Source organism: Diplotaxodon limnothrissa, linkage group LG9 (assembly GCF_057381915.1).
Source record: "Diplotaxodon limnothrissa isolate DT_005_m linkage group LG9, D_limnothrissa_male_GT1.1, whole genome shotgun sequence".
In the NCBI taxonomy this organism is placed as follows: Eukaryota; Metazoa; Chordata; class Actinopteri; order Cichliformes; family Cichlidae; genus Diplotaxodon; species Diplotaxodon limnothrissa.
This window is the reverse complement of record NC_140604.1, coordinates 4,116,880-4,130,573: the sequence shown is the minus strand read 5'-3', so window position 1 is coordinate 4,130,573 and position 13,694 is coordinate 4,116,880. Positions and strand designations below refer to the sequence as shown.

Below are 13,694 nucleotides of genomic sequence, written 5' to 3'. Positions count from 1 at the left end.
ACGCCTAAACACTTCTATACATTCAATTTCTAGACCTGGAAACTATGCCCATCTTTTATATACAGTCTTAACGACCTTGTAGTACCATATCACCCTATCAGAGCACTTCGCTCTCGCTCTGCAGGCCTACTTGTTGTTCCCAGAGTATTTAAAAGTAGAATGGGAGGCAGAGCCTTCAGTTTTCAGGCCCCTCTTCTGTGGAACCAGCTTCCAGTTTGGATTCAGGAGACAGACACTATCTCTACTTTCAAGATTAGGCTTAAAACTTTCCTTTTTGCTAAAGCATATAGTTAGGGCTGGACCAGGTGACCCTGAATCCTCCCTTAGTTATGCTGCAATAGACGCAGGCTGCCGGGGGATTCCCATGATGCATTAGACATGTACGTTCGTTTAACTGATGCATCTGTATGTCTCCGTCTCTCAGTTAATTGTAGTATGTTTATTTCTTTCTTTTGCAATAAACAGACAGTACCTATGAAACATTTAAATTAGCTCACCGTTTTACATTTACATCTCTACTTGAAGCTGCTGTCAGAATGCAGCACAATCTCTGCCTTTGAATGACTGAGAAGCTATTTGGGTATAAACACTCAACACATTTTGCTTTTAATGACCATGAGCCTGTCAGAAAGCTTCACCTGGAACCAAATGAATAAAGCCTTTTGTTTTTAACTCATGTTGTTCTGCAGCAGCTCTATGAGGCTCTTGTTGTAATCGGCCACCTGCTGGGAGACGCTCTTGGCAACTGAGGCGTAGTCGCTCTCCTGGGATTTGGAGGCGATGACTGACGCTGCAGTTAAGGAAAAATCACTGAGCTCACAGACCTGGTGTCTCAGAGACCAGAGGTTTATAGAAGACACAAACCGGGCAGACAAACCGAGAGCTGGAAAATAAAATTAAATGTATGCACACATCTGACAAGTACTGCTCCTTTAATTACCTCCAAAAGCTACCAAAGCTGTAAAGAACTGGTCCCAGTGTTTAAAAATCTCACTTTCTCTGGATGCTGGAGACTGAATAGAGGGCTTCTAGTGTGGATGAATTCATACGTCATATTTCTAAAGGATACATTCTTTCATCACAAAGTTGTTCTGCTCCAGGTGCTGCCATTTCCTCTCCAGGTTAGCCAGCTAACGTTCAGACACATAAAGCAACACAAAACACAAGACTGCTGTGAGCTGAAGACGGGAAGGCAGGTGGTGAGGAGCGAGCTGAGTCAGAAGATTCAGTCTGTTTCCTGTGTACCAAAACACGACTAACCTGAGCATGAGTCTCATTTTCCTGCAGTCTGGTCTTCAGGGCTTCATGTTTCTGGTTCATCTCCTCCAGCAGCTGTCCAAATGCATCTCGACGCTGAGTCAGCGACACCTGCTCCTCCTGCAGCCTCTGCAGCACAAGGAGAGAAAACAAAGTATAGTCAGTTCATTTTTTAAAACGGAGCTCCATTATTGATCTCCAGTATGGAAGCTCTCGGGGACAGTGGTGAGAAAGAACTCCCTTTTAACAGGAAGAGACCTTCAGCACAAAGAGTTTGCAGTTACCTTCTTCCTCTCCTCAGCTGTGAGCCTGAGGGTGTCCAGGTCCCTGTAGGTATGCAGCTCAGACTGCATGGTGCTGACACGCTCCTGCAGGGTGCTCAGCTCACCTGTGATCTTCCCCTCCAGCTGCTGCACCTTCTCCAGGTCCTGCTGCAGGCGCTGGGACTCTGTGCAGGGGCAGAGAAGGGGCTTTGTTCAGTGCTCGTGTTGTCGGGACGTAAATGTTCCAGACTTTAAGGTTAGAAATAAATTAATGTGATCTCTTTAGAAGTGAGGGAAACCCGACTGTGTGCGTGTCACCCACCTGTCGTCAGTCCTCTAGCGGTGCTCTCTGACTGGACCACCTCGGTCTCCTTGCTTACCAGCACTTCCTGCATGTCCCTCAGCTCACTGGCTGTCACTGTATCCACCTGACGGAGCCGCAACATGTTCTACAAAGACATGCACAGTTAGTGCAGTGGACCACGCTGTGTTTGTCCTCCCATTTCATCAGTGCTCCTCACCCTGCTGCAGTGCTCCAGGAGTGAGACAATGTTCTCCTGGCCCTGCTTTAGTCTCTCCTCCTCCTGAGCCCTGGACTCCTCAAATGACTCGAGGAACCCTGAGAAGAGGACAGAGGTTATATCCATGCGCTGCTAGTAGACAGTAGGTTCCCTCTAGTTCCTCCTGACAGTGGAAATCAAACTACTGTGTTTTGGTGACTCCTAACTGTCATCAATTAGGCTTCATGCTTTCACATGCAGTGTTTGCATCAGCCCCCACATTCCCAAATGTGGGATCATCAGTGTTGATTAAACAGATGAACAAATACATGCCTGTCAGCCTGCATCTGCTCAACTACTCTGCCCCACAGTCCAAGACATCAAGATGCAGTTTGTGTGTCTGTCAGTCGCCTGTGACGCTGACCGACTGACCGTCTCCTCTCAGTCGCTCCGTTAACTGTTGTATGTGTTCATTTTTTTCTTTTGCAATAAACGGACACAGTACGTAAGAAATGTTCTCGAAACACCTTAACTTTAAATGAGCTCGACTATGCTGCCTATGTCACACGTGTTCGGTTCGACTGGGACTCACGGTTGATCTCCTCTTCCTTCCTCTTCAGCTCTTTGTATTTTTGTTGACATTCGCCTGTAGGAATGTTCAGAATATTGAAATCACATCAAAGGTGATTCAGGTTTAGAGTCCACCCTCATCCTGTGGGTTACCCTGAGCTGCTTCTGAGTCCTGCTCCAGGTGTCGGATCTCCTCTGTGATTTGTCTTCTCCTGTCCCGTATCTCCGTAAGCCTGAGTACACACAATATACACATATTCTTACACGCACACACAGAAGTGACGAGTATCTAAGTACTTGTAATGAGTACATACTGCCTCTCCATGCTGGCAATTTCCTGGTTGTCCTCTTTCACCTGGAGAACAGAAGCACAGCTTCAGTCTTTGGTTTTTCACGTCTGCTAACATCAAGCTTCAGGAGCTCTGCTCACTGCTGTTTACAATCCATTCATCAGTTTGACCACATGATGGTGCTGTTGACTCTCTGAATCAATGCACACGTTTAGGATGAAGAACAGCCCTACTGCACATTACCACAGTAGCCTGGGTTAGCATTAGATCATCTAAACTTCAGTGTTATTAAGTTTACTTAATCAGAGAACATCGGAGAACAAAATAAAGTACCAGGACCCAAATGTCGCAGCTATAGTTGCTTTTTAATGCTGAAAGAGGGTTTTTGCCGTGCAGACCCTGAATGTGTGGAGGCAGTGAACGCTGAGGAACCGAATTCCTCAACATGACTAAAACTACTCAACCAGACTGAAACTGAATTCATGTGATATCCTTGTAAAAGCCCGTTTCAGGAACACAAACAAATCTATTTCCTGTTTGTAAAAGTTTCTGTGATATTTCATCAAATCCCTCCCGTCCTCTGATGTAGCAATGACCAGCGCGCACACCTGCTTAAATAACTTCTCTCTCTCTTCCTGGGGTGAACCCAGGCTCTTCTGCTCCGCCTCCATCGTGTCTCGTTTGGCCTCCAGCGCTGACAAGGTCTCATGAAGCCGAACCATCTCCTGCTTTATCTGAGAGTGGGACAGCTCCTGCAACGAGGATCGTTCACGTAAAACACCCGCAGCCATGCTGTTCCTCCACCTCGCTCACACCGCCCCCTCCACCCGACTCACTGCTTCATAGTCCTCCTTCCTCGTTATTAGCACGTCCAGCTCCTCCTGGAGAACAGTCAGCTCCTGCAAAACAAAAGAATCAGCTGAGTACTTGCCAGAGTGAGATTTCATCATGCCTGACATGAACCAATCTCCTCTTTCCCCATAACAACTACAGCTTCACCTGCAGCAGTTCCTCATTAGTGGTTGTCATGGTGAAATATTTCTCTTGCTTTGCTGCCGGCATTGCTTGGACGACTTCATCAGCAACGCGCCTCTCTCTCCTGATCTCCTCCTCGATGGCCCTGATTGCCTCCTCTCTCCTGCAGAGCAAACAGAGTGGACAGAGTGCACGCAGACAGATAAAGGAAGCCAAAGAGTTTACAGTTCAATAACAGCCCACATCAGCTGACATGCTTCTACACATCAGCTAACATCGGGTCAGGCTATCTAAGCTGCTTAAGTTGTGGCACATGCACAAGCTGCTTTGCAACCCACCTCCTCGGGTTCCTCTGAGTCTACGGAGGCCCTGACTGAACACTGCACAAGCAAAACGTTCCACATGAAAAATAAGGCAAAGCAGACGAAGAACCTAAAAAACTGTTGTTGTTTCTTAAATTAATTTTCATTCTTTACTACACCAACCAACGACAAACGGAGACAGAATCAAGCAGCGGTGGTCAAAGCTTCCTCCTGTTTCCTGCTCAGCTACATCACAGGACTGAAGCATAACTATGATGTGAAGCCGGCCGCATCAGTGAAACGCCTCTTTCTCTGAGATATTTTAACATAAAAACACAAATGCAATTCAATAATACATCTCAGTGTCTTTGCACTTAAACTGTAAGAAACAAATAAGCTTTCTTTTTAATTTTGGGGCCTTTTCAGCCCTTATTCCATAGAGACATGAGTGTGTGTGTGTGTGGGGGGGGGAGACATGCAGCTTAGTGCGGCTCGGACTCAAACCCGGGCCTACCGCTCTCCGGCCACACGGCGTATGACCTCCTGATCATCCCACTGAGCTAAACCATAAATAAGTTAAATTGGGTTCTGTGTTGTGCAGACTGTCCTGTAATTCAACAATGAACATTTTTGTCCTTTCTGTTTCTGTTTCTGGTGAATCGAACATAAGAATGATACATTTCTATAGCAGCCAGTGAAAAACGAGGAACTTTCTGCCGTTTATTGCTTTATCTACGACTTATTTACTTTGGTACAGTACGTGGTCATGGAGCACGTCCTCACCGTAGAAGATTTATGCCCTCCTTCACATTTTCCACAGTGGGCCAGACTGAAGACTTTGGAGGGCTGATCCTGGCCCATGGGCCTTATGTTTGACACCCCTGCTCTGGGACTGGTGGAGGAAGACTACAGCACCAAACTCTTGAATATTCACATCATACGGTTACACTTGAACCTGACCCCTGTGATGTAGATCAGCTCCTCCAGTCTCAACATTCCCTCCTCTGTGCTGAAACCCGACTTTCCCAGAGACGGTGCAGTCGGGCTGCAATGCAGCTCCATCACATTTACATCAGTCTCTACTTCAATTCAATTCAATTTTATTTATATAGCGCCAAATCACAACAAAAGTCGCCTCAAGGCGCTTCATAGATACAGAGAAAAACCCAACAATCATATGACCCCCTATGAGCAGCACTTTGGCGACAGTGGGAAGGAAAAACTCCCTTTTAACAGGAAGAAACCTCCAGCAGAACTTCAATGGAAGAGTAGGAATGTGGGAATTCTTGTTCAGCTGTATGTAACCCAGTCTGCTGCTGCTGGTGTGCCTGCTCACTTTCACAGTACTATTAATCATTACAATGTTTACAATAGTTTGCAAATGTTGCTGAAACATTTTACAATATCAAGAGTGAGAGTACACGCACTTGGGTTTGCCGTGTCCACACAGGCGCACAGGTATGTTTGCTGAGACGAAGCAGCAGCAACACTGGCCTCTTTCATCTTCTACCTGCTTTTCATCCACTTTTTCTTTTCTCCGTCTGATCTTTCACACTCTTCTCCTTACTTTATGCTTTCTTTTCCATTCAGCCGTCATCTCTCCGTAAGAAGAGGTCATTAAAAGAACTAAAATGCTTGTCATTAATCATATTCAGTCATTTGCAGAATTATACCTTGAACTAGTTCACATATATATTTAGATGAGCCATTTCCAACAGTAACCTAAGAGATACTTGTAGGCAGAAGAAGGAAGACAGCAAAGATGGGAGGACCAACTTGATCAATCATAAACAGTTAGCACAGAGTGCACACTTGTTTTACAAGGAACAAAGGTCACTCGTACGCTGACTGCGTGAGAGTAACAGAGGACTAAAGGTTCACCTTAGTGCGTGTAGAAGAACAGGTAAGATTCTTCTGCTACTTTTCATTAGTAAAAGATGATTACACAACAAGTATAAAGAGAAACAGTGTGAAAACCAGACAGGAATTGTGATTGTGAGATGCAGAAGTGCGAGGTTAGGCAGCAGACACATTTCTACACGTGTCCTTTAAAGGAGAACATGCGCTGAGGTTTCTTTTCTCTGTAAGACGTGAAAAAGACACTCCAGCATCAGTGTGCACTCACTCCCTAACACGGTGCTTTATCTCTACTGTACTCTGACCTCGGGCTTATGCTGCAAAGTGCCCGATTTCTCAGTTCACTGCACATACAAAGAATTCACATAGAAATATGAGGGCATAATGTTTTCTGTTAATGGAGTCCAACGCTGAGTCGTATATTTAAAGAGGAACATGACGTGCAATGATGGGTAATGTTTTTATCCTCAGGTTAGATGGCTTAATAGCTCCCGACTCTAAAGGGTATTTTCATCAGATTCTGAACAGTTTTTTTTCCTTCTGCTCTTTGTGATGTCAGTGAGAACAGGTACAGTCATGTCAGCGAGCTGCGCTCCGCCTACCTGCTGTTTGAATCAAACACTTTAAACAAAATGTTGTAAAGCCTCAAGCTGTCACCATGCTGCTGTTTGGTAACAGGCACACACGGACGTTGTGGTAAAGTTTTATCCTGCTTTTTGATTCTAAGGGGCCATCATTGAAAAATCAGTGTAGTTTTGTTTTCACGTGAAACTGAGACCATCAGCTTATCGTGAAAGTGATAATAAGGTCAGTGATCAAGAGACCCAAGCACTGTTTTACTGTCGCCATATATTAGACTTTCTGCAGCACCCCCTGCTGGCCATTAGAATACACATTTATGGCACTTTGTATCACTCGTAGTATTTGTGAGTATTTGTCCTCATGACATGCTGTGCTTAGTGTAAACATTGGCCAATACTTATTTACAAAATCTTGTCTCACACTTTTAACCCCTGCACACTTTTCACAGCATACACTGAGATTTTTCACCTCTTTGTGGTCTTCAGGTGCTACCGTGTCACGCAACCTTGTTTTTAAGAGGCACAGCCAATCCAAAGAACGCTGGCTTAAAGGGGGAGGAGCTAAACATGTATTTCAGAAAATACATTTTACTGACAGGCTAAATAACTGTAACTTATGCAAACCTTGTGTATAAATGGAGTTGATGTTAGTCAGATTATTTTAGTCCAACTACATAATTTGCAACCGTCGATATCTGTGCCGTAGTAATGCTTTTTCAATCAAAAAGCTGAATTCTACCAGGCAAAAAATGAATTAATTACTGGTTTTGTTAAGGAATGAGCGTGTTTTCTCTGTCACGTGTTGGTTACAGGACTTTGTATCCATTTCCTTTCAGTGTGGTGTGATGGAGAGGTGCTGGCAGCCTCTCCTCCTGCTGTGGCTCACTGTAGGGCTCGTGAAAAATAATGAGACAGTGAATTGTTCCTGTTCCACCCATCAGCTGACAGCAAACTTCACCAACAAACATCTTCAAGTCATCCCTGAAAACTCTGAAAATGTAAATGTTACCAAACTGATGATTGAAGGGAACCTAATTACTCTGAATGACACGGACCAACAAGCACTAGCTAGCTATCCCAGCCTGGTAGAGCTTCACTTGGATGCTAACTGGATCACTGCTATTCCAGCCAAATACTTCTCTGTGGTACCAAACCTCAGAGTGCTGTCTCTCGCCAGAAACAACATCAGCAGGTCAGTAGGCTAGCAAAAGTCTAACTTCTAGCTAAATGCTAATTAGCTGCTTTAAGTATACTGTGTGTTAAACACCAACCATTAAACTGGTTTGATTTTGATATTGGTGCATACTTGTTAAAACTTACTACTGTTGCATGTTAGTAATATATCCAAGTACAGTGTGGTATGTAATCAAGTGTAATATAATTCTGCTGTGCTGTTTTTGTAGCCTTCACCCTCAGGCTTTCAGTGACCTGGAGGTCCTGACAGAGTTGGACCTGACCCACAACTTGCTAACAAGCCTCCCTGCACAGCTGATCAGTGGGCTGAACAAGTTACAGGTAAAACGAGCATTTCAAAAAGAATCTGCTAACTTAGAGTTTAGTTAGAACTAATCTAGACATGACATGCATAAAGAAATGCATGCATGTGTATGGGGATTTAGGGCTGCACATGTAAGTGTTTCCTGTACAGGATGTGTTATTATTTCATTTACCTCGCTCTGTCTGGTCCCATCAGGTACTGAACCTACAGGGAAACCACTGGAATTGTTCCTGTCCACTGCTGACCATCATTGGACAGATCGATGCAGCAAATGTTACCATGGGTAGTAGTTTTCATCACAGTTTTAAATGTTGGCTGACCTGTGACCCTTTCTGGGAGCTAATGAGTCAATTACAGCAGTTTGAAAACTATAAACACTGCTCAAAAAAAGAAAGGAACACAAACACAGTTCATGAGTGTGCTGAGGACACGTGACACATGTGAAAGGGTCTGGAGCAGCTGTAGAGAACGTTATGCTGCCTGTAACATCGTTCGGCATGACCAGATTGGTGGTGGGTCAGGAATGGTCTGGGGAGGCATATCTATGGGGGGACACACAGATGTCTACAGGCTAGGCAACGGCACCTGCCTGATATCAGGGATCGGGACAACAGACTGGCTGCATCATTGCTTCACTTTTATTTGTGTTGTGTCTTTGAATTCGGCCCTCTCTAGGTTGATCATTTTCATTCCCATCTTTTCGTTCCTAAAACATTCCCCGGTCCATATCAGTATCCAGCATGGCTTTCCCCCCACTGAGACCAGTATGTGTTCAAAGTGTTCCTGAACTTTCTTTGAGCAGTGGATCTTTATTTGAAGGAATTTTAGTAGACACGGAGTATCTTGCTTGAATCTGCAGTGGCACATTTTTACTTACAATCTATGAGCCATGTAAGAGACTCGCACGGCTGGTATGGAGGTTTTATTTGAACCTTATTTGAAAGATTTTTGGCAACTGATGTTACTGGAAGCCAGAATTACCTAAAGAACCTAAAGCTCACACTGCTGATCAACACATAAGAACACCCGGTGCTTTTGTCTGCTTCCTTTTAAACTGCAGACAGGTGATGTGGTGACACTTTGGTGATGGTTACCATAAAGCCGTACCATAAAAAGAGCAGCATATATGCAGGAGAGCACCCACCATATACAACCTGGTTCCCATATAGAGTTGAATGCTCTGCCTTAGTGAGCCAAAAATGTCTACTGGGGAAACTGAGCGATGGTCTGGTTACTTAAAGGAAAATGTTGGTAGCTTGATTATTAAATCATATGTCCCATGTTGCAGATTTCAGTGATTCTCTTGGATCAATCAGTGAACTACATTATTTTCACATCATTCTTAAAGATTTATCCCAGTATTAAAGCCAAAAACACTACTTTGAATGAAAACAAGTACAAGTAGAGACAAGTAGGAGTGTAGTATAGAGAGATAATGAGGCCAGTGTTTAAAATCCCTTTCTATGTGAAGAAACTGTTCTCTAACTTTAGTAACTTAAAGAGCATGTACTGAAGGAAATGGTGTGTGGCTGCAGGAGGACCACAGGTCATCTGTGCATCTCCAGCAGAGCAGGCTGGACGAGATCTTCTTAATGCTGCAACACTGTACTCCACATTATTACCCAGCGTCACTCCAGACCCTCAGAAACCAAAAACACCGGTCCACCCTCAACAGACGTCGGGCCCATCAGTTATTATGACGACCACACAGTCAACCGGTCAGAACAACAGCACCAGCAAAGGTACGACATCGAGAGCTGCAGATCATTTTCTCCACTTAAATATGTGGACGCACAAATGCAAGCTTATAACCCCGTCTCCATCCTCAAACCCAAACTAGACCCGACTCCTGCGCTCGGCAACACGTGGAAATTCACAGCATCCGTCGCAATCTTGGCAGTGGCCACCTCCATGCTCATCGTGTGTGCCGTCAAGGGGCCGTCCTGGTACAAGCTCTTCCACAACTACAGGCATCGGCAGTTACAACAAGAAGTCGAGGAGGGCGACGAGGATTTTGTGTCAACAGAGTTCTCGGCGACGGGAAGACACCCGACCCATCAAACATTCAGCTTTGAACCAATGAACAGACAGATAGACGAGGAGCAGGAGGAGCAGGAGTACTTTGAGGATCCATATATCAGGAGAGAAGAGTGACATGCACGATGATAAGAAAGCAAACCACAAACACAATACAATCCATTCAGTGGCAACCTTGCTGTTTGATAAACACCGCTGAGTATTATCATTTCACGGGTCACAAAATCATTGTGTGAGAGCTGTACTGTTGGTCACTGAAGGAGCTTCTTTGCAACATCTTAACTCCACGGCCTGCATTGTTGCCCGGATACTTCCATTAGTACACTGTTGTCAGCTGCGAGGAGTCTGCAACAACCCCAACTCCACTTTTTGACCACTAGAAGAACAATATTCAAGTACAGAACACTTCCTGTAATCTGAGCCATTAGTGTTAGTGTGTGAGCGCCCAGTTAGATCGACAGCTTTATCCTTGTTTGCACGGCACTAGAACGATGAAGTCACATGGTTTACAAGAGTTTTTACCTCTTCATGACTCGACAACACCAGCAGCAATGTGCAGCGTTATACAAACCTCAATTTACGGTGGTTTGAAAACAGTTTGCAAGTGTTTCAGATAAAAAACACTCCACGTGTTTGTTTGCTCACGGATCTACACGGCATTTATTTTTATTAAGAAAACTCCACTGCTGCTTCATCTTTACATAACAAGCAGTCGTTTCCTGTTGTGTTTGTGTTCAAAAGTCTCATACCTGCACATATCTGAGTCTTTTTAAATGTTTTATGACTCACATGAAAACTAGCCATCAGGCTAAATTAAATAATGTCCTAGTACTTCATTCTGAAAATGATACTTCACAAAATAAATACGTTAAAGTGTATTTGTGAACATAAAACTGTCTAATGGAGACACAAGTGTCTTTATGAGAACACGTGCACTTACTCTCTCCTCTCAGTGAAGATGTTATCGATGCTTTCTGCCTCGCTGTCATTCTCGGCTTTCAACTAAACACAAGATCAAAAAGTTAAAGGGAGAATTTTCCCCTATATTTCCAGTTCATGAAAAAACCCTTTTATATTGTTTTGATGGATTACTTACTATGTTGTAGTCGTTGATCATTTCCTCCATCTCTGTGTTGGTGTTGAGCTTGTCCACAAGCTGGAAACACAATAAAAATGTACAAAAGTGAAGTAAAAACGAGTCCAGTGTTTAACGCATTCACTGAAAACTAAAAACACAACCTCACCAGTATAAAGGTTTTAAATGTGCAGTTGCTCTCAAACATAACATCGTAACACCTGCAATCAAATAGTTACTGTCCCTGAAGTGGGAAGTTTACATCGTCTATTTTAAGTCATCATGGCCGACTGCTTAAGCTAGACATTCCTCAACAACACAGTGAAAAAGGGGATACAATCTTTCAGTGTTTAACAACATTGTTGCTGTTTACCATATTGTAGTCAGCAAGCTGGCCTTGCATATCCTTAATCTCAGCAGCGAGGCCTTCAGCTCTGCAGCAGACACACATCACGGGGACATTATACAGAGTTCATCTGGATTCAGTGGATTTCATCTTTCACTCAACTATAACTGTTAAAGACGGGAATGAAGACAGAAACTTGGTCATAAAAGAAGAAGAAGAACACCACCCACCTCTTTTCATAAGAGAGATAGACGGAGTTCTCCTGGTTGTAGCTCTCAATCTCTTTGTGCAGTCTGCTGGTCTCTGTGGTCAACTCGTTGATCTTACTCCTGACAGAAGAACAAATTTCACATCGATAGAATTTTTCACGAGCAGCGTAAAAAGACCACATTTGAATCTATGGTGAAAATAGAAAATACATTTTAACTCAAGACCAACTCTAAGAAATGTGAATGTGCTCAGTATGTTTGCATCTTTTGTGAAGCGGTCTAGCTGACCTATGGTTTGTGCACTCCTTTACTTTGACATAAGTAGTTACTGTTAATGCCAGTGAGTATGTGTTACCTGAGAAGACCCAAGTAGTAGGACTTGTCCAAAATCTGTCTCTGAGGCCCTTTGGTAAAGGAAATGTGGGAGGGAGGTCACAGGTTTATTTATATATTAAACACAATCAGAAAAATATCCAAGAAGAAAACATACCTTTCATGCCAGTTTTCATCCCACTGAGCCCCTGCTGGGTGACCGGCCTCTCAGTCACTTTGATCTGTGCTGTCAGGACTCCGGGGGTGGCGACGGGGATGCCACCCCTCAAACCTGGATGAGCACTGGTCCCTGGGACCATCTGGAAGAGGAAATGCAGTGCCTTAGTTGTGGCTGTCACAAAATTGCATTTTCACTCTGAAATTATTTTAGCTGAAAGAATTCACAGTGACAATATTATCACGATATCTAAAGGACATCTGACAATAACCATGTTACTCTCTCTAAACCTCATACTCAGCTTTTTTCTCATATTAGATACAACACACATGTAGGGAGGGGAAAACAGAGTCTGTACTCATAACTGCACACAAGATTACAAAAGAAGCATGATGCAATGAAAATGCATCATAAGCACAATGTCCATTTTATTTTTGGTCTTTTTTCTTGCCAAAACTGGTCTATAGTGTTACACATAGGCTCAGTAAAACCTGGCACTCATTTCTTGGGCGTGCAGAAACACACAGAATCAGCAAACAATTGTATTTTCAGACTGAACATAACACACTCAGACTGATAATATCTCAAAGCTACAGCGTATCCATGCTGCTGATGGCTAACCCCAGTTGCAACACGCATAGCTGTAGGAGGAGGCTGGATAGCTGTAGGGGGTCTCCCAGCACCAGGGACCACAGATCCGCTGCGGCTCATCGGCCGGCCCATGCTGGATGGAGGCCGCTGGCTTGCCATGATGCCTAAAACCCGTGGACACACAAACAGGAACACTGAGTAACAAATCAGACACGTGGAACTGCTGGCTGGATTGAGCCATTTTATGTTATTTCCTATATTTTTAACTTTGTAATTTATTGTATTATTTAATTTAGTTCAGTCTGTTACTGTTCCTGTTGCCTTGGAGCAACAGTAACCACATCATTTCCAGATGCTGTTACAGTTCGGTGCTTGTTGGTGAAATAAAAGGGCCACACTTGAAGACACTAAAGAATAACCTTTAACCCTGTGGTGCCTGTTGATTCATATACTGACATTTTCCACTTTAGATTTTACTAGCACAACAGATCAGGCGGTCACGTGATTAGGAGTGGTAGCGAAAGGCTGAAGGCAATAAAGGGACTGATTTGTACCTCACAGTAACACAGAGCTTGTAAAGGAAATAAAGATGTGCACGCTGCTAAAAAGAGGAAAGAAGCTCCTCGGGGTGATTAAACCAAACTCTAAATAATAACACATGTCACATGTTTACTTTGATTTAGAAACATGATTTGTTTCGTGTGCACAAACACTGCATCTACGCTGCACTGACATTACACTGACCCGCATCGCTGTACCGGCAGCTGTGCATCGTTATGACAGCGTAGTCTGTTAAAACCTACAATTTTGAAGCTTAGTTCGGCTATTGCTAACTTGTTAGCTGACACTTTTT

General features: G+C 43.8%; 2 protein-coding genes across 2 annotated transcripts; one reads left to right on the top strand and one right to left on the bottom strand.

Annotated features, from left to right (window-relative positions):
* Nucleotides 1-668: 668 nt before the first annotated feature.
* On the bottom strand, nucleotides 669-13,000 carry ift74 (intraflagellar transport 74). The gene is made up of 19 exons (XM_085362596.1): nucleotides 12,872-13,000; nucleotides 12,251-12,392; nucleotides 12,116-12,164; nucleotides 11,782-11,880; nucleotides 11,579-11,639; nucleotides 11,227-11,286; nucleotides 11,071-11,132; nucleotides 3,880-4,018; nucleotides 3,717-3,779; nucleotides 3,489-3,632; nucleotides 2,905-2,945; nucleotides 2,744-2,823; nucleotides 2,613-2,666; nucleotides 2,042-2,139; nucleotides 1,843-1,969; nucleotides 1,542-1,705; nucleotides 1,261-1,386; nucleotides 1,070-1,130; nucleotides 669-784 (listed from the first exon to the last, which is right to left on the bottom strand). The coding sequence occupies exons 1-19, from the start codon at nucleotides 12,998-13,000 to the stop codon at nucleotides 669-671; spliced, it is 1,815 nt and encodes a 604-aa protein (XP_085218722.1).
* LOC146625004 (leucine-rich repeat-containing protein 19-like) lies at nucleotides 7,441-10,247 on the top strand. Its single transcript, XM_085361881.1, has 5 exons — nucleotides 7,441-7,787; nucleotides 7,999-8,110; nucleotides 8,289-8,376; nucleotides 9,629-9,835; nucleotides 9,934-10,247. The coding sequence occupies exons 1-5, from the start codon at nucleotides 7,441-7,443 to the stop codon at nucleotides 10,245-10,247; spliced, it is 1,068 nt and encodes a 355-aa protein (XP_085218007.1).
* Nucleotides 13,001-13,694: the final 694 nt, after the last annotated feature.

Coding starts and splice junctions, on each gene's coding strand:
- LOC146625004 (XM_085361881.1), top strand. CDS start 7,441: ATGGAGAGGTGCTGGCAGCCTCTCCTCCTGCTGTGGCTCACTGTAGGG. Junction 8,377..9,628: donor TGCAGCAAATGTTACCATGG/GTAGTAGTTTTC, acceptor GTGTGGCTGCAG/GAGGACCACAGGTCATCTGT. Junction 9,836..9,933: donor GAACAACAGCACCAGCAAAG/GTACGACATCGA, acceptor AACCCAAACTAG/ACCCGACTCCTGCGCTCGGC.
- ift74 (XM_085362596.1), bottom strand. CDS start 13,000: ATGGCAAGCCAGCGGCCTCCATCCAGCATGGGCCGGCCGATGAGCCGC. Junction 12,393..12,871: donor CTATGCGTGTTGCAACTGGG/GTTAGCCATCAG, acceptor TTCCTCTTCCAG/ATGGTCCCAGGGACCAGTGC. Junction 11,881..12,115: donor TACTACTTGGGTCTTCTCAG/GTAACACATACT, acceptor TTCTTCTGTCAG/GAGTAAGATCAACGAGTTGA.